This window comes from Tribolium madens, unplaced genomic scaffold (assembly GCF_015345945.1).
Source record: "Tribolium madens isolate multiple individuals breed KSU strain unplaced genomic scaffold, Tmad_KSU_1.1 Scaffold_91;HRSCAF=231;Tcas5.2_LG7, whole genome shotgun sequence".
NCBI classification, from domain to species: Eukaryota; Metazoa; Arthropoda; class Insecta; order Coleoptera; family Tenebrionidae; genus Tribolium; species Tribolium madens.
In genome coordinates, this window is record NW_025401063.1 from 9,961,520 (window position 1) to 9,979,203 (window position 17,684).

Here is a 17,684-nt window from a genome sequence, read left to right on the forward strand (position 1 = left end):
GTCTAGAAATGGAGCAATAAAATGTGGTAGGTAGTCGATGGTCAATGGGCTCGCACAAAGTGTAGATTGGTCGTGTATCTGGTTTGTGTTCGGTTTACTAAAGACAAACGGCAACGCCGGGGTTGGGACAGGAGTCAGTGATAGTAAACGGTGGTCGTAAGCAACGGTGTCGTACTCTCCAGCAGAAAGCGGCTTCACAAAGCGGCCACTGACAGCCAGTGCTTCGGAATGCCTCGGCCGCCCGTCTAACTTATGCCTGTCACGTGCGATCACCACTATCTTCGTACCGGTCACCAGCTGGAAGGTGCGGTTGATCACGAGCTTTTTCTAATTTTACGGCTTTTCGACCTTGTTTATTAGCGCAATTACCAATAAGCTGATTTTCTGGCAGCAACTCAAAGCATATCTTAGATGAAAATGATAGTTCTCTTTAGCCACTGATGTGGCAACAAAGTTTGAAAAATAATGTTTTTTTTATCTAAATAGCAGATGTTTTATGTGGAGGGGCATATTTGTCTAATGTATAAACAGCATTTTTTTTATAGACAATAGAAGCTGCAGGATATTGCACGTTTGTGTTGGGAAAAATCACTTTCTAAAGCGACAGTTTAATTTTTAATACAAAGTGATCTACAATAATGGGACAATCTTGAGGGGTTGTAAGTCAAGTATGCATTTATTATGCGAAGCCGTATCCAGTTGCAGTGTTTCAAATTATTAACAAACCTACTTTCAAATCTGTTACCAACAGACACAGTCTTTCTGTATCACTTCGAAGTAAAGAACTCGGTAAAAAATATTCGCATTATTACTTCGGTGAACAAATATTAAAAACTTGCTTCTCCTATGATTCAGTTTGCAGAAGTGCTGTACACCACTCCAAAATATTAAAATGGAACAAAAATATTTTCTAAATTTTCTAGTGTTTTTGTTTTGTTTTTAGTCTGTTCATTCAGCTTTAATAAAGTCTGTTTTTTTTAATGGAAATTACCAAGTCAAAATTTTGGTGAAGAAATTGGTAGCAGCTTGTCTCCATAGCCACAAATTTTGTTTGCTTTTTTTTTGTTTTTGTCCCTAGGAATTTTGTTAAAAAATGGTTATGAGATGTTGTCAAAATTTTGACTTTTATGAATCTTGTGCGCCTGTTTGCTCTTTGAAAGCGCTATAATTGAATACCTGAGGACAGACATCATTACCTAAGGTCTAAAGACAGAATTCAGTGCTAATAATTTTTATAAAAACACAATGTTGTAGACAAAAATGAGGTTCTTGCTACAAAAACTTTGAAGAAAAAGGATGTTTATACGGAAAAAAGTTATTTAGCAAAAGATACAAGTAGGTAATTTATTGAAATGAGTTCAAAGTTGATGCATTTTGTAAATTCTTCTTCAGGTTTAGTTTCAAAATTGTTACTTTTTCAACTCGTTCCTCAAAAACGATGCACAAGACACTAATTTAATTGCGTTCTTTCCGAGGTTCTTTCTCATTCATGTTTATTTTGTATTCTTGACAATTTCTTGCTAAAAATTGAGAATGTTTAGCAAACCTGCTGAATGAATTTACTAGTGGTACCAACGTTAAGACTGTTTGCCATTTCCATTAAAAAAAAAGAACAGACTTTAAGCTTTTCTTACACTCTCTTTATGTCAATTAGTCGCTCAGATTTCTGACGTTTAATGAAAAAGAATTTATTTATATTATGATCATCGATATCTCAGCAACCAATAACCGCACAGAGAATGTGAGTGTAATAGTGCAGTGTCATAAACTGGAATAAATGCCTTACAAGATCCTTTTACAATAAAAAAAATGTTTTATTCACCCTCAATATTGATTTAAAGATAAGAGAAAAAAGTAACTTTTTGCTTTGTTTTGGAAATCCACCGCGTATTTACAAATATTGGTGGGGAGGCTTATGTTTTTACGTCTTATAACCCTGTAAATTTTTAAATCGATTCATCAAACCGTTTTCTCAGACCGATAGATCAAAGTTTTACAAAAGAATTAAATAAGCTATTGTAACATATTGTTTCTGAACATTGTCTAATCTATGAGAAATGAGTAAACCCACTTTTTTAAACTTTTTTACAATTTTGCATTAGTTGTTTTTTGTTAAATTTGAAATAAAAATCCAAAATATTAAAAACTATTAAAAAATAATTTTGATTTTTTTTCAAAAATTAAGCAGTACCTACTTATTGCTTCTTATTTTTTTACAAACTTTCAAATATGTGTCTATCCCAAAAAATGCTCACAATAAACTTTTCAACATTGATGAACTTTAAAGTATTGTTAAAGCTTAAAAATAATGAAGTTATGACCTGGGACTTTTTTTTATTCCAGCCTAGGTCTTAATATTCTTCTTTTGTTAACAATATGTTGATTATAAATTTAGTTATTAATTATTAGATATTTAATTAGTTTATGATGGTGTTTTTCAAATTTAAAAATTCATTTAAAAAAATGTACAGTTGAAGACAAAATACTTTGGTCGTCAATGTCACTTGGGTGACATTAAATTGTAAAGCATGCTTTAGGACAGTTAACCGTATTTTTCGCTACTGTCAATCATAGTTGACAAGTTGTACATATTTTTGATAGAAAGATATAATAGCTGTCATTAATTTGAAATTGTCATTCATTAAAGCTTGAATTATAATATATTCACTAAACTCCCAATATGTCAAAATGACATTAAGTTAGTTAAACAAAAAGTCACTATGGCTTTGTTGGTGACAACTTCACTCAAAGTTTAACAACCTGGTCGCTATCACTTGATTTGAAATGATTTAATTATTATCATTGGCGCATGTGCCGTGTACCATGGAAACTTGACATCAAGTACAGTCAGATGAAATAATAGTCATCTATGTCGTTTGAGATACACTCAAAAATTTTGGTTTGACATTGTAAACGTCACGGGAGTTTTCTGAATACACTCTATTTCAGTTGATAGTAGAATTTGATAAACAGGGTTTTTAGCGGTTTTACTAAAGTTGTGTTGAATCTCGTAGCCATGATTTTTTACATTATTTTTTAAAGGTGGCAGCAGTGCTTTTTTCTGTCACATTGAAATTAAAGGTTATGCACGACGCTGTTGGGGTTTAATAAAATTGTAGGGCACAATACGTGCATTATTCAGAACATTCAAGTAATAAAATACATTTTAAGCCGAAGCTTGTTTTTGGATGAAACATCAGTGAATAACTCCGATTACCTCCGATAAAAAAGTGTCGATCAAGTTAAAAGTTGGACACCAAACCCCAAGTCCAAGAAATTTGTTCAAAACGTCTATCGAACTTCTGATATGAAAGATTTGTAAGAAGAAAAGCATATTGTTGCTAGAATCTGTTAATCACGTTCATGTGTTTGTGGCAGTTATCAATTTACAAATAAAACTCTTGAATGTTGGTTCTTCTTAATAAATCAAAGATCGTTATTGATAATAACAAACATTTTAGCCACATCCATAGTTTTAATTAACAAAATTGTTATGAAACATTTCTTGTACAAGAATAATGTGCCTCACAGCTTACAACAAACGCAGTTGCCTTAAGGAAACCTTTAGTGGTGCAGAGGTTTAGTTGATTGACTAAAAATCGGAAAACTCTCCAAATGTTCCGTAGATATTTGACTTATACTGGGTAGCAAGATTGTTTTATTACCTTTCGGTAAATTTCAAAGGTTTGTTAAGGACTAATAGATAACAATCACAAATTTAGTTTTGTGCTTCAGCGATAGGAGTTTGTGACATAACGTGTTGGAGGTATGTTGGAGGATTAGCATAATTCTTTATTGTGACGATAGTTCTGCAGTTCATCGAATCATTTAAAAGAAATTTTTGCTACTATGAATAAGGTCACAAGCCAGCCTATCTACGGGGAAGCAAACCCAAATTAATCCTTTCTTTGGTTCTAACCAAGAACAAATCTTGTTGGATACAATTTTCACTTTCTACTGACGTTGCCTGCAGATGCTTCTATCTGAGTTGATTATGTCTGATAGATTTGTAATTACCTTTTATGAGTAAACTTAAAATAAAAGTACTTTTCTTATATCTTTAAGTTATTTAACTAAAATTGGAACTCAATAAAACTCGTTCAAATACTATTCAAACACTCATGTTTTGGATTGTTTTAAATATCGAAATCGAATTGGATGTATTGTAGTCCCTTCGGTTTCCGTTAACGAACACATTAAAATCAATTTAAATAAGTAAACTCAAGATTTACTAATTAAAACACCAGCTGTTCGTAGATTGTCAATAAATGTCAAAATGCTGTCAAAAGTGATCAGTGTATTCGTCAAGGTTACTTTGTTGTGCATAAAAGTTGAGTACACTCGTAAGTTGTGACCTTGAGAATTCTACTATCCACTGAAATATACAGAGTGGTTATAAATGATTTTCATCTAGCCAGCTGTGAATTTTCCATGTAAAATAAAAAATGCCGCTTTAAAATAGGGGTACCTACTTGTTTTAACTCAAAATTAAAAAATCGCCGTTTACTAAGCGTCCACTTCGAAAACAGACTTCAATTATAAACTTGTTTTCTTCCAAAGTATACATTATTATCAATTATTATTGGAAATTAGTTGAAACAATAAAAATTTAATTAACAACAATTTTTTATTAATTAATAAGTGACACTAATGACAGAACTAAAGCTTTCAAGAAAGTAGAGCGGCAAAAATAAAGTTACATGTAAAAAAAAATCCAAAGCTGGCTAGATGAAAATCATTCATAACCACTCTGTAGTATACATAATACATTAAAGTGTCAGAAATGTGACGACCAAAGTATTTTGTCTCCAACTGTATGTGACATTTACTAATAACAAGTAACAACTATGTAATTGTTTCACCCCACTGAGATTTAAATTATTTAATTTTATCTAATGATTTCAATGAGTACAAAATGTGAGAATACTGCCTAGTATTTACTAAAAACATTTGCCGCGAAGCTAATATTAATTTTTAAGAAATTACCATTATCTTGCAGCGTCGTTTTTTGATTTAGTTTGCGAATTATTTCATTCTTCAAGTAAACAAATCCAGTGTCTCATTTTACATAGATACTATAGGTTGGTACACACGAATCGTAAATGAAAAAATGGCATGATGTTACAACTATGAAAAAAATTATATCAAGAAGTGATGATTTCAAAATAATGTTAGTAAAAATAAAGTGACCCAAGTTATGAGTTAATAACAAATTATAATATTGCGGAATTTTAAAATTCCATTTATCTTGTTACTCGGATAATGGAAAAGTTATTAAAAAAATATTGTTTTGAAGAAGTAAACAATAAGATTAGATTTCGACCGATTCGTAACATACACAAGTTGAAAACATTTTAGGAGGTATAAGGATAAGCCGAAAACGTTGAAAAAGCCCTCACCATTTTAATCCCTTTGGGATAAAATTAACCTATACTTATAGGATGGACAATCCTGTTTTTCTTTTTTTTATTCGATTGCGTAATACATTATAAAGAGGAAACGATCCTTGGATAATGTAAAGTAATGTAATTATCATTTTTTTCTTAATTACTGTTATTTTACTAGGAGTATTAATTATTACATACTCTATGTGAGGTTGAGAGGCCCTTATAGGCAGATAACTAATGTTGCTAGTGGAAGTAGTGGAATTATTTCAAGTTCTTTAATAATTTACATTCAGAATCCAGAAAATAAATGGAGGAATAGGTATTTTTTTATTATGGCCTATTGATTGATATGAATCTAATAAGGAATATTGCGAATAATTATTCCATTCATGCATTTGATCAGATTTCACCGTTATTGTTATGTTCTTGGATGTCCAGCTGTCAAATTGATAACATACAACCAACTGTCAAAAAAGACATATGATTGTAACAGGGGATTGTGAAATGAACTAATTTTTGGCATTTCTAGAAAAAACTCGTATATGAAAATAATTTCTTGAGATAGTTTATCTGATAAGAAAGTGCAACGTCAATGATTTTGCCCAGAAACTTTAATCAGTGACAATAATCAACTAACCTCAAAGTGGTAATTTGTTGCGTCTTTTTCCCACTACGCAAGTCTTTATTCAGTAATAATTGAGTAAAATTGCGTAATCGGAACATAAATGTCTTAATCATCGTACGTACAGGAATACTTATAAGCGGTTTTGTTAACGCAGCAGTAATTCTTACATTATGGAGCTAGCGAATGTCAAAGTTTGTGTTATTAACACTGGAAACATACTTTCCATCAATGATATTACAAGAAAATCGGGGCTAAATCCCACTGAAGAGGTAAAATGATTAATAATTAATGTTTCATCAATTAACTTTAAAATTTCAGCTAACTGAAGCGATCAACATTACCGTAAAAGAATACAAAAACAGTAACGCAACTCCTGTACAAAACGGCAAGGTATTGATTAACAGGCCTTCAGATGACCTTAAAGCTAAGTTGAATGAACAGTCTCTCTCTGATCTCAAAATAGGCTTCAAAATATTTATAAATAGTGATAGTAAAGCTTTAATTCAGGAAGCTATAGAAGAAGGTATGTTCCAATAAATGGTCAGAAGTCAAGGTAGATTGTTGTGCATTTTAGGGCTCTCGACCTTGAAGGTACCGTGTGTACAAAATGTAGTTCTGCAGTACAAAAAAGATAAGTTTATTGAAGCTGGAGATGACATAAACAGTTTAAAAAACATCTGGAGCATCCTTGAGGAATACGTTAAAAATGAAAAAATTAACCAGATCGGATTATCAGATGTAGAGGAAACTACTTTTAGAAATGTATTTGAATGGGCAACGATCAAACCATCAATAATTCAAATTAACTTGGCCACGTGTTGTGTTGTGCCTCCAACTTTGCAGCAATTTTGTAAGGACAATGATGTACAGTTGCTAACACATAGCGATTCCAATGGTAAGATCAATGATTTTTACTTGGATTTAAGTTTATTAAGGATGTTCTAGATATACTTCCTAAAAACGCAATCAAGGACAGCTTGGGTGTAGATTTGTCTGTCAAATGGGTTTCAAGATTTTTGGTCCACATTAAATGTCGGGGCGTTCTTTGTACTAAAGGTTATTTGGTTGGTTTAGGTGAAATGTAGATTTTTGCACTTCTCTTTTTGCATTTATGTTAAAAAATCAAAACTTTATAAATGTATTAAAAGGTGTGCAGTATTATTATTATTGTGATTTGCACCCAGTGTAGAATGTTTTCGCAATAAAGCATTATTTTTTTATGTAGTTAAATAAAAAACTTAAAAAACCCGTCAATATTGTCAAATGTCAACAAACAAAACATAACCTTAAGCTCTTCGAGAAAAACTGTTTATAGTGTTTTGTCTGTTTAAAAATCAAAGGAGTGAATATAAACTGCAGTATCATTTCCGAAATTGCGTACGGACTGATTAGATAACCAAATTAGGTAAGTCATTTCAAGAAAATTGCTTTATAAATTTTTCAACATCACAAAACGTCAAAATCTGTCAAATCTAACTGTCATTCCTGTCAAGCGCAATAAATTTCTCTTGAAACCTACAAATTTCGTTATAAACCCAGTCAATTCGCAATGCCCATAGACATTCCGGGCTTCCTTTACGCGGGGGCGGTAGCCGCAGGCGGTGTTCTCGGTTATTACAGAGCAGGTAAACATTTTGAGGTTATGTATCAAAAGACAATCATGACTTGTGTATATTTAGGGTCGATACCGTCATTGGCGGCTGGTCTTCTGTTTGGCAGTGCTCTCGCATACGGGGCCTTCCAAGTTAGCCGAGATCCTTCCAATTATTCAGTACAATTGGTCACCAGTTCAATTTTAGCAGGCGTAATGGGGTACAGATTCTACAATTCAGGCAAAATCATGCCCGCGGGGGTTGTGTGCGCTTTGTCTGGGGCTATGATCGTGCGTATTGCTTTCAAAGCAGCGACATTGACTGACAGGAAGATTACTTAACTTATGCTTCCTGATAGGGTCTTCCTTTGTCCCTTGGTGTAGGTATTAAAATGTGACAAATCCATTATATTTACGAATAGTTATGTGTATGTTTTTTGATGATTTATGTTTTGTTGAAATAAATGAGTATATGGCTGGTCGGTATTTTTAATTGCGGCAAATATACAAATTTTTACAGTCATTTACAATTTTATAATTTATGTTGCGACTTTAGGAACTTAACTACGATTTAACTGGTATTTTTTGATGGGTTTTATTGATTTTTGAATAACAAACAAATGTAAAATTTTGACTTAAAAGTAAATTGCACTCTGCCTTTTTGATAAATATGTTACAATTGCATAAATATTTCATCACAATACTTGATGCTATGAGAATTGGCAGTATATTTTTAAACGTATGTTTACAAACTATTTACATTACAAATACAAGTAAATAAACTATTTGTTCACACTAAAACTACTATTAATTTAACAATAAAGTTTTATAAGTCCTTCAAATAAAAAATAAAATTAAATAGTCGTTTGTCACTTTTTTAAGGCACAGAATTCTCCATTGTTGGTTCCTTCTTAATCACACCTTAAATTTACGTATTTGCTGCGTGCTGTTTATTACTCCCTTAACTGGAAAATAAATACAAAATAAGATTAGTTTTCTCTGTTAAAAAAACTCATCATGAGTAGGAAAAACAAGACAAAACGAAGTCAGTTGCATTAAGATGGGACCATCCTCAGCGGTTCAAATAGTGATCACTGGGTGGCACAAGTAAGTACACAAAAATGAGAATAAAATATTGTGTTTTATTGGTAGTACACAAGGAGAAGGAGTAAAGTGTAAGTGTAATAAAGTCTGTATGGTTGTGTTAATAGCGTCATATATCGAGATAATAAATTTGATATAAGAATCGAAGGGGAAAGTTGTACTTTCACGACTATACAAAGAACAGAGATTGAAATAAGCTGTGAACACGTAAACACCATGCTGATTAATTACGACGATTACAGGGATGACGTATGACGAATAACAAAGCCTTACCCTTATCTTCCCCTATTAAACACGGCACTTTTATTTCTTATATTGCTACTATCGCTGTAATAATTAGCGGTATTGTACGACCGCTTCAAGTAATTATTATTAATGTCGTAATTGTTTCTTCCAAAATTAGCGAAATCGTATGGATTCTTAGTAGTCTGTAGCCTCAACTGATAATAATTACCGACATACGGGTTTGGGGTTGTTTGACTGTAATAAGTATGAGTGGTTTGATAAGGATTCTTACTAGTGTACTGTCTAGCGAAATTGTTAAAATTATAAGGAGACTTGGTGGTAGAAAACTGATAAAACTGTTTCGGAGTCGTGTAAGGGTTGTATGAAGGTGGGTTTGGGTTGTAAGGGGGTGTCGTGTAATCGTAATAATTCGGTGTTTCGGGTCTTTGATTAACTTCTTCGTCGTCCTCGTGAAACCTGTCGTAAGTGTAAATCATGTTAATTGTGTCACAAATAAAACCGGTGATAATCGGCAATGAAATAAACTTACAAAGGCCGACCCTGGTTGTTTCCGCTTCGGATGTAAGACGGTGTGTTCTGCGTATAATCGGGAATTATATTCTCGTGCTCAGCCACGCATCGACCATTCAAACAATACTGAAACAAATCAAAAAATCAACGAGCGAAAAAAATTAATCGGGACTTACTTGGCCGTCACCACAAGGTGAACCTTCAGCTGCGGGCCTATAGGCCACGCAATAGCCACTACTGGCGTCGAAACAGAAGAGTTGAGCGCAGACCCGATCATCTTTCTACAAATAAACATCTCAACCAATGTTTTCTACTGTTAGACAAAACTTACGAAACATGCGCTTGTTCCCCTGTCTCTGCGACATTGCGCATCGAGGGTGAGGAGTTTGCCAGGGAGGACTCGTGGTAAACTGTCATCTTCGTGGGGCACGTTGTAGAGACATGTGGCAGTGTCACCACTAACACACAATCATTAATAAAAGTAAATTTGGTTAAAGAGTGACTTACTTGAGAAAATGGTGGAAACTTGAGACACTACAAGGGGACCATCGGAAGCCCCGTTCCGTGTGTCTCAAATCCGACATGATGTAACCATCGGTCCATTGACATTTTTCGGCCCCTGGACCGCCGAGGTATGATGGTGGAGGGCTTCCATCATGTACTGCTCCTAGTCTATAATAGAGAAGATTTTAGTTGGGGACTTTTTGAGGGGTTTTCAAATCTTACAAATGTCCCACTTCGTGAGCCGCGACTATAATTCCGCTGAATCCACCTGTGTCTTCAATGATGGCAACAGAATTGACCTTTTCTAGTCTTTTGTTGACCACGCAAGCACCTCCGACGTACGCAAACCCTATTTAGAATCATATTAGAACAAAGCTTTTTAGAAAAAAATCCATCACCAGAAGAGCCTGAAGCAGTTCTGTGCAGTCTCACAAAACTCGATACCGCCATCAACAAACAATTAGTTTTGTTAAATGAATTAGTCAAGTTAGAGTTTGTGTATCATGTAAATGTGGATGGGGTTATAGAGCGGGCGTGGTACTACCGAGAGAGATAAAACGGGGTGCCAAAACACTACATTGAGAAAATTCAACTCGGAAACTACAGTGATCGTGCCTTTATCTGTTCGTACCTGCCGTGCCGCGATTGCAGACATCGTTGGGGTACGACCTTCTGCACATGTCTAGTCTGTAAAAAACACACCCGGTCATATATTGTTAAATGTGTGATTTGTGTGTTTTGTTGTTATTTACTCCTCAGCTCCAGAGCGACTATACCTAAAGAATAATTAACAAAAACATGGACGCCTAAACACCACAATTGTCACATTTTGCGTGTCAGACATTTAGTTAGAACGATTAGTCCGGATCTGGATGGTGTATTCAATCCGGGTTAGTAGCAGCAATTTACACGCGGTTTAATTTTTATTACCGGCAGTTCCCTTGGTGCAGCGGCCGCCTTTTCGACGTCGACACATATCGTACCTAAGTCAAAGTGGTTAAAATTTGACAAAAAGACAACCTAAAGTAAATTTCCGCGATATACTGACTTTGTAATTGCGACGGCGATGTCGTAGACTGGGAGTCGGCGTTCTCGGAAGAGGTACTTCCCCATATCAGTTAACGCCGCCGCCGAGTCGATGGCGTCCCTTCCCACCCGATTTCGTTCCAAGTAGGGAGTTGCATCCCGACCCTAAAAAAGTCAAATGTTGTTTCAGAACCATGGACGAAGTCCTCCAGTTTTTATCTACTCAGAACCGGCCATTCACCATCAACAACATAATGGAAGGACTGAATAAACAACTCAGTAAAACACAAATCGTTACAGCCGTTAATAAGCTAGTGGAGAACAATAAAGTGATTGAGAAGAATTGTGGCAAACAAAAAATATACTGTGTCCCTCAAAAATCATCATTGCCTTTGAAAGATTTGACTTCCAAAACGTTAGCAATGGACCGTCAGTGTAACAATATTGCTTCAAATTTGAAAACTGTTGAGAAGGAACTGGAGGAAAAAAGTACCCGTTTGCGGAATCTAGAAGGAATATTGAGTAAGGCTGAGCTACTGGCTAAGAAGAAGAAGTTGGAAGAAGAAATTCAAGAAATGCATTCGAAATCAGAAGCTTCCGAAGGTCACATTAGCGAGTCTTTCGATAAAGAGAAAATCGAAAGGGAATATCGTGTTGTGTTTAAAGAGTACAATAAACGGAAGAAATTGTGCACGGATATGGTCGAGGCCATTCTCGAAAATTACCCTAAATCGAAAAAAAACCTTCTTCAAGACATTGGGATAGAAACTGATGATAATGTTAATTTTAAAATTAAAGTTTCAATAAAGTGAACTTACCCTACTTATTATAATTCCCGCTATTGATATCCTAATTTTTGGTCCTTTGAGAAGTTTGTATCTCATGTCTACGCCGTTCCAGAATGAGACGAAATACCGTTTGATTTGTAAATTATCACCCCCGTGTAGCCTATACCCATCATAGTCTACTATGACTAAAATTTCGGGGTATATAGTGTATGGAGCTTCTCTTTTCTTCCGTGAAGTGCTTCTTTTGTGTCTTTTACCCAAATGGTCGGGCTCCATCAAAGCTAAACAATGAGTAAATATCGCATAATATGTAAACGAAGTTTGCTCACCGTAATCGCTCATTGTATCTTCTTGATTTCCGTTCCTTTTGTACACTATGTGTCGATGCCCTTGGATCTTTTGCTTTTTTCTTTTGATAGGCAGCCCCGTGTCGATTGCAACTTCCGAGCTGAGTTCGCCATCCGCGTCCAAAAACATTTCGTCATCGTCATGCGTCGGCTTCTCTTTCGTCTCCAGCAGCCTCGGAGGAATGGGCCGTATGACCAAATCGGCTCCGATGCTACCCTCCTGCAATCCACACAATCGGCTTGCGCAAAAATTTCGAAAAGGGCATTTCCTAACACGCGTTACTCAACTAATAACATAAATAAACAATTATAGGTCAATTGAGCCGCGATGTGTGAGGCCGTTGCAAACGCACATATTTTGGTCAAGGTGAAGACACTAAAAATCGCATTGTGTTCGAAAAGAAAAAAATACATGTTCGAGACAATAAGGCACCAGACCTTCACTTACTAGCCGTGACTTTTTTGAGCGCTGAAAGAGTTCAAGAGTGTTGAGGTAAGCGCGACCCTTGATGGGACACGGATGGTCAACAGCGACCTTGAACTTCTTCAGCTTTGGGATGGACGAGAGGTCAATGATGAGCAATAAAACTGAGGAATAAATCGGTCAAGAGACATTTCAACGTGTGAAAAGCGGAACATGATTGGCAAGGTTTTTCGATGGTTATGAGAGTTTCTGCAGTATTTCATATAAACTTTATAATTAGTGAGACGTGTGCGGCGTTATTTAAAATGATTGAGGGGTTTTAAATGCGCACGCGGTTTGATTGATTAAATTATGAAAGCAAGTCTTGGCAGAATTTGTAAACACTTGGTTCTTAATTAGCTATTATTTTCCATTGTTTTGTTCGGTTTGCTTGGGAGTGACATACTCGTAAATTTGATTTTAATTTCTGATATACGAATAATTAAAACGCTATAAACTGCGAATATAATGAGCACATAACATAAATTACCCAATTACATTGTCATATTTGAATGATATATTTTAAACACTTTCCAAATAAATTATAAATGCGTTTAATTGCCGCCATTAATGTTAATTCACAACTTGTAAAATTAGTGACCGGAAAAACATGCATTATTGGCATATCATCGTGATAAATTATATGTTTGCACCTGATGCTTTTCGCGCTTTTAGAAACTTCAATAAAGAAGTTATTGTGTGTTGGTATATGTTTCTCTTCCTGGTAATTCTGATATTCTAATGTATCTAAGATTTATTGATTGACAAGAAATACTGACTTTTTCTATTGCACAGCATATCTAGTAATATTAGTAGCCAAACGGGTTTTATTATTCCCTGGTATTTTAAAATTATGCAATATTATTATAAACTAAATTACATTGAGAATAAAAAGTATTGTCATAAATTATTATCAATGGTGTTAAAACTAATCCGTGTTGCGAAATTCTCAACTTTTGCTGCAGTTTTTGTTTTTTTTTTTTTGTACACAATTCAAACAAAATTAAGAAAAGTATCATCATTAACATTATTATTATAGTTTAGACCACCTGCCGGTTAACTTTAATGAAATTACGAGTATAATATCTAGATCGTCATAGTACTAAATACTATAATTTTGTTATATCTTGTCGAATCTAGGTGTAATTAGAGAATTAGTAATGCTGTGTACTTGTACGGGAAGGTTAAAACAATAATACGTATTTAAAATATTTCATAAGAATAATTTGTTTAATAATTTTTTTCTTCTATAAACGTTTGAAAAAAAATTTTGAAAAACTTTATACATAACCAATATACAGGAAAATTCAGGAATATTTAGGACATGTGAAAATAATATGGGTTTGTCATATGAACAAAAACGCTTCCTTATCAGAGATAAATAGCACCAAAATCGGAAATTTGTTCCCATCTTTTCTTAAATTTTCCTAAACGACTCGATACGAACTCCAAATTTTACAAGCACGCTAGATTGTTTTGTATTTGTTTCAAAAAAAACTTTAAATTTAATCAGTGGCGATACACAAAAAATCCGGTTAGGCATAAAATTGTTTGACCCCCAAAACATGTCACCTGCTATACCGATTGCACCGAAATCGATACAAAATAATGGTCATCAGTTTATCTTAGGTATAGGGAATGTTGATACGGATCGATGGAATTAAATTCTCGAAGAAAAAATTGTGGCTTTCCATTTGAAAAAAATGAGTTGTGGATATTTGAAATTTCCCAAACCAACCCTAAATTTTGAAGGTTTGTTAATTATTTTTGCAATTATGAATACACCAAAGGAAAGATCTAACCTTTCTCTTTCATATGCCCAAACACGACTTCAAAATAATTAACATTGCAAAGTTATCATTTTTGAAGAGGAAGGTGCAAATCCAAAGAAATTCAAAAAAGTCTAAATATTTCAAAAACCGTTAAACTTTTGTATAGGGAACGCTGATGAAAACACTCTCAAAATCATTTGAGTAATCCAAAAACTTAATAAAAAAGATAACTTTCTATTTAAAATCACGAAGTTTTAAATTTCCGGTGTAACCGGAAAAAAATTTCGTTGAGCAGGACCTAACTGATTATGGCTATAAACACAATTTTAGATAAATATCATTGTTGGAAGTCCTAACACTTCTGGTGTGGGTTTTAGTCGGAATAGCCTGTATATGTATAATTTAGTTCTGTCAAAATTGTAGGTATTTATGGTACAAGTGTGTAATATTACAAGTGAGTCACGCTACAAAAGGTTAATTTTAAGAGCCTGTAGGACTAATGGGGTACTTTTTTAAGTGAATTATTTGTAATACAACTCGTATGCCATACAAAAATGAGTGAGTTATAAGAGATCTCTTATTTATTTAAAATCGTGATAGATATTGTTCAATTATTAAGAGGTGTTGGATAGATAAACTTTGAGTTATTGCTCTGTGCAAGGAGGTTTAGTGTTTAATTTGTATTTTTTTATAGAAACGTTACAAATGTATCATGTTTAGTCCATTTAGATAGTTCAGAGGTTAAATAAAAAAACGTGATCAGTTGGTCACCTTTCAAACGTATAACTTTCTCATTAACTCTGATCGGGCAACAAAAATTTCTGTATCAAACGATTCAAGTTAATTAAAATCGACAGTTTGAAACCAGATACAGCGCGACCCGGAGATTCCTTAATTTTACATAAATTGACCTTTTTGGGTGATGATTTGACGAGATTTTATCTCCAACTAATTTACAGCACGACAGACCAACTTTCAGTATTGATGGAGTAATTGGAGTCTTTTATACGATTCAAGATTTGATAAGTTCAAACGTCCAAAACCGCTGCTAATTGACGAAAACGTTTTATTCGGCCCATCCATCGTGAGAACGTTTCTTCTTATGCAACTCCGGTCTCATCATGAAATGTCAATAAAGGATCTAATTCTCCGGTTGCACAGCTTTAGCCATTAGAAATTACCCGTACCGAATTGTCTCGATAAAAAACCCACCTCGTTGTTTTCACTTTCTGTGACATTATATTTGTGCAACGCATTTCCTGTCCGGCGTTTATTACCTTGTTTTGACCAATAAATAGTTCTTGTTTTTCCGATTTTTTTCCTTGTTACAATTACTTCTGTTGTATTTTCGCCTTTCGATTGCCAGTATGGAAATTTCGGCCCAGTTTATCTTGACCGCAACGTTGGTAACGAGTTGGCCGCTTGGAACCGATCTCGTTGTGCAATATCATGCTCGATTAATAATTTTAATTATCGCAATTTGCCGTGGCTGTTACTTGCTTTTACGTAAAACGGCAGAAAGGCCAAGGTTCTGCATCAGACTTACCACAATCACGGTATCGTTGTGGTTCCTCAGCAAAATGGCAGCCTGATTTTCCTCGTCTTGGTAGATATCGCCGATATCTTCGTCAGTCTGAAAACAGAAAAGAATTTATTCAATCGGCAAAGCTTGAGCGGCTTTGTTCGCTTTGTTTGAGTTATTTCCGATATCGGTGAAATGTAACCCAACTGGCGCATAAAGTAGCGACAGGAATGCAGGAACGCAAACTCATTCAAGTAAATTTATGGAAAATGCCCTCTTTGCAATGTTTTATTACATGATGACGAGAGGTATCTCACTTTAAATACCGGGTAGGTCAAATTACCAAAATATTTGCCGCATGATTTTCTATCCTTTGGTATGTGTCGATAACAATATGTTAAAGAATTATTTATCTAAAACGTTTGAATAAACATGACATTTCGCGAGTCTGTACACGAAACTAAATATTTACATTTCTGCTAGCGGCAAAAAAGTACCTACTTATTATGTCTGCAATCACACCAAAACATTATTTCCTAAAGTAGGTACACTGAGGAGTTTTACCTTTTAATTTGTTTAGAATTAAAAAAAAAATAGCAAGATGTGTGTGTTTTATTTTAAATAAATTGGATAGTTGAGAATTTATATGGAATTTACATGGAATTAAAAATCTTAAAGAAAACACAAAATAGTCTTTATTAATAATAGTGAAACTTAAATTAGAAACATGTTGTCTAGTATCGATTTTTCCTATTTTTCCACAATGTGTAAACCACCTGTATACAATATGTTACTGAATAAATTTTAATTTATTTATAACCATCGTAATGTGTGATAGCTTTATTACGTTTGCTCATATATCTAAACTGTAAATTTTAGTTTCTATTAATGAAAGTTATTAATATTTCATAATGTGGTGCTATTTTTGTGTGTGTAAAAACATGTTTTTTATTTCATTGCTATTGTAAAAAGAAAGTATAACCAATTAATAACTATGGCTGTAATTACAAATGTACAACAAAGGAAAAATCAAAATGTTCAATGTTATTCAATATTTGTGGTTGACATTTCCGATATATTATTACATCGATGACACGCACAAATAACTTTATTTATTATATAAACATTATTGAAGATACCTACATAATAGAACCATTCAGATCCTTTTGTTTTTCTCTTTCACATCTTTTGTAATGCAGGTGGGAGTGAGAGTGGAGGAGTAAAGGAAAGGAGAAATGTTAATTAAAACCGAATTCTTTTTTAACTATAGTTAGACTGTCAAAATAAGTTAAATTTTGGTTAGAATCTGAGCTAAGATTTTCAGAAATTCAGAAATTAAATACATATTCCTAAATTGGACATCAGGATATCTATTAAATATTAATCAAACAATCATGATTTTGAATTCATAACGTATTTGGAATCTTTTTCTGTTCACTATGTTTTTGTTAACGTTTAATTTAAGAATAACAAAATTTATTTAGCAATACAATTTGCATGCAGTTTATCTCGCAAACTGTACCTCAGTTAAGACTATGTCACTCAAAATATCTGTCTAGATATAAAAAAGCAATATTTTCAATATTTGTAACTTTAATAGATTTCAAAAATGAAGAGCAAAGTCACCTACTTACAGTAATAAAAATTAGTTTTCTCTTTTTTTATTTTCACAAAGAGGATAGTAACGTAAATATTGAATACTATTGTTGTAATGCGCCTTTATGAATAGACGGAGGAGGGAGGCAGGTAGTTTTTAAGTTACTTGGGAGCTAAGTTGAATGGGCTAGGGCAGTCTGGTC

At 33.9% G+C, this 17,684-nt stretch overlaps 4 protein-coding genes and 1 long non-coding RNA gene across 7 annotated transcripts in view; 4 read left to right on the forward strand and 1 right to left on the reverse strand.

The window, feature by feature from the left end:
- Positions 1–3,120: 3,120 nt before the first annotated feature.
- LOC123011426 lies at positions 3,121–4,030 on the forward strand. Its single transcript, XR_006413143.1, has 3 exons — positions 3,121–3,407; positions 3,462–3,766; positions 3,808–4,030. It is a non-coding gene; the product is annotated as an uncharacterized LOC123011426 (long non-coding RNA).
- A 1,638-nt stretch (positions 4,031–5,668) lies between these two features.
- Positions 5,669–7,232, forward strand: LOC123010381 (glutamate--cysteine ligase regulatory subunit). The gene is made up of 4 exons (XM_044407243.1): positions 5,669–6,281; positions 6,331–6,535; positions 6,587–6,907; positions 6,958–7,232. Exons 1-4 carry the CDS (start codon positions 6,183–6,185, stop codon positions 7,095–7,097), a joined length of 765 nt encoding a protein of 254 aa, XP_044263178.1. The 5' UTR covers positions 5,669–6,182; the 3' UTR covers positions 7,098–7,232.
- A 50-nt stretch (positions 7,233–7,282) lies between these two features.
- On the forward strand, positions 7,283–11,819 carry LOC123010382 (homologous-pairing protein 2 homolog). Its single transcript, XM_044407244.1, has 2 exons — positions 7,283–7,417; positions 11,184–11,819. The coding sequence occupies exon 2, from the start codon at positions 11,188–11,190 to the stop codon at positions 11,803–11,805; it is 618 nt and encodes a 205-aa protein (XP_044263179.1). The 5' UTR covers positions 7,283–7,417; positions 11,184–11,187; the 3' UTR covers positions 11,806–11,819.
- On the forward strand, positions 7,453–8,082 carry LOC123010383 (transmembrane protein 14C). The gene is made up of 2 exons (XM_044407245.1): positions 7,453–7,637; positions 7,692–8,082. The coding sequence occupies exons 1-2, from the start codon at positions 7,562–7,564 to the stop codon at positions 7,943–7,945; spliced, it is 330 nt and encodes a 109-aa protein (XP_044263180.1). The 5' UTR covers positions 7,453–7,561; the 3' UTR covers positions 7,946–8,082.
- The window catches only part of LOC123010380 (venom metalloproteinase 3), a 25,524-nt gene continuing 15,916 nt past the window's right edge, over positions 8,077–17,684 (reverse strand). The window contains exons 5-16 of one of the 3 annotated variants that reach the window (XM_044407238.1): positions 15,910–15,996; positions 12,111–12,348; positions 11,812–12,062; positions 11,016–11,158; positions 10,599–10,654; positions 10,190–10,316; positions 9,971–10,135; positions 9,795–9,921; positions 9,640–9,744; positions 9,483–9,589; positions 8,981–9,409; positions 8,077–8,568 (exon numbers count right to left, since the gene is read on the reverse strand). In XM_044407238.1, coding sequence (XP_044263173.1) covers positions 8,983–9,409; positions 9,483–9,589; positions 9,640–9,744; positions 9,795–9,921; positions 9,971–10,135; positions 10,190–10,316; positions 10,599–10,654; positions 11,016–11,158; positions 11,812–12,062; positions 12,111–12,348; positions 15,910–15,996 — 1,833 coding nt within the window. In that variant the 3' untranslated portion in view covers positions 8,077–8,568; positions 8,981–8,982. Of the gene's footprint in view, positions 8,569–8,980; positions 9,410–9,482; positions 9,590–9,639; positions 9,745–9,794; positions 9,922–9,970; positions 10,136–10,189; positions 10,317–10,598; positions 10,655–10,897; positions 10,951–11,015; positions 11,159–11,811; positions 12,063–12,110; positions 12,349–15,909; positions 15,997–17,684 lie in introns of all 3 variants that reach the window. The other 2 variants (XM_044407239.1, XM_044407240.1) reach the window with 2 other exon arrangements.

What these genes read in the sequence shown, in the direction of transcription:
- LOC123010381 (XM_044407243.1), top strand. Translation starts at nt 6,183, where the DNA reads ATGGAGCTAGCGAATGTCAAAGTTTGTGTTATTAACACTGGAAACATA. An exon ending in GGCTAAATCCCACTGAAGAG is followed by an intron (nt 6,282 to 6,330) that starts GTAAAATGATTA and finishes TTAAAATTTCAG; the next exon opens with CTAACTGAAGCGATCAACAT. An exon ending in TCAGGAAGCTATAGAAGAAG is followed by an intron (nt 6,536 to 6,586) that starts GTATGTTCCAAT and finishes TGTGCATTTTAG; the next exon opens with GGCTCTCGACCTTGAAGGTA.
- LOC123010382 (XM_044407244.1), top strand. Translation starts at nt 11,188, where the DNA reads ATGGACGAAGTCCTCCAGTTTTTATCTACTCAGAACCGGCCATTCACC.
- LOC123010383 (XM_044407245.1), top strand. Translation starts at nt 7,562, where the DNA reads ATGCCCATAGACATTCCGGGCTTCCTTTACGCGGGGGCGGTAGCCGCA. An exon ending in TCTCGGTTATTACAGAGCAG is followed by an intron (nt 7,638 to 7,691) that starts GTAAACATTTTG and finishes GTGTATATTTAG; the next exon opens with GGTCGATACCGTCATTGGCG.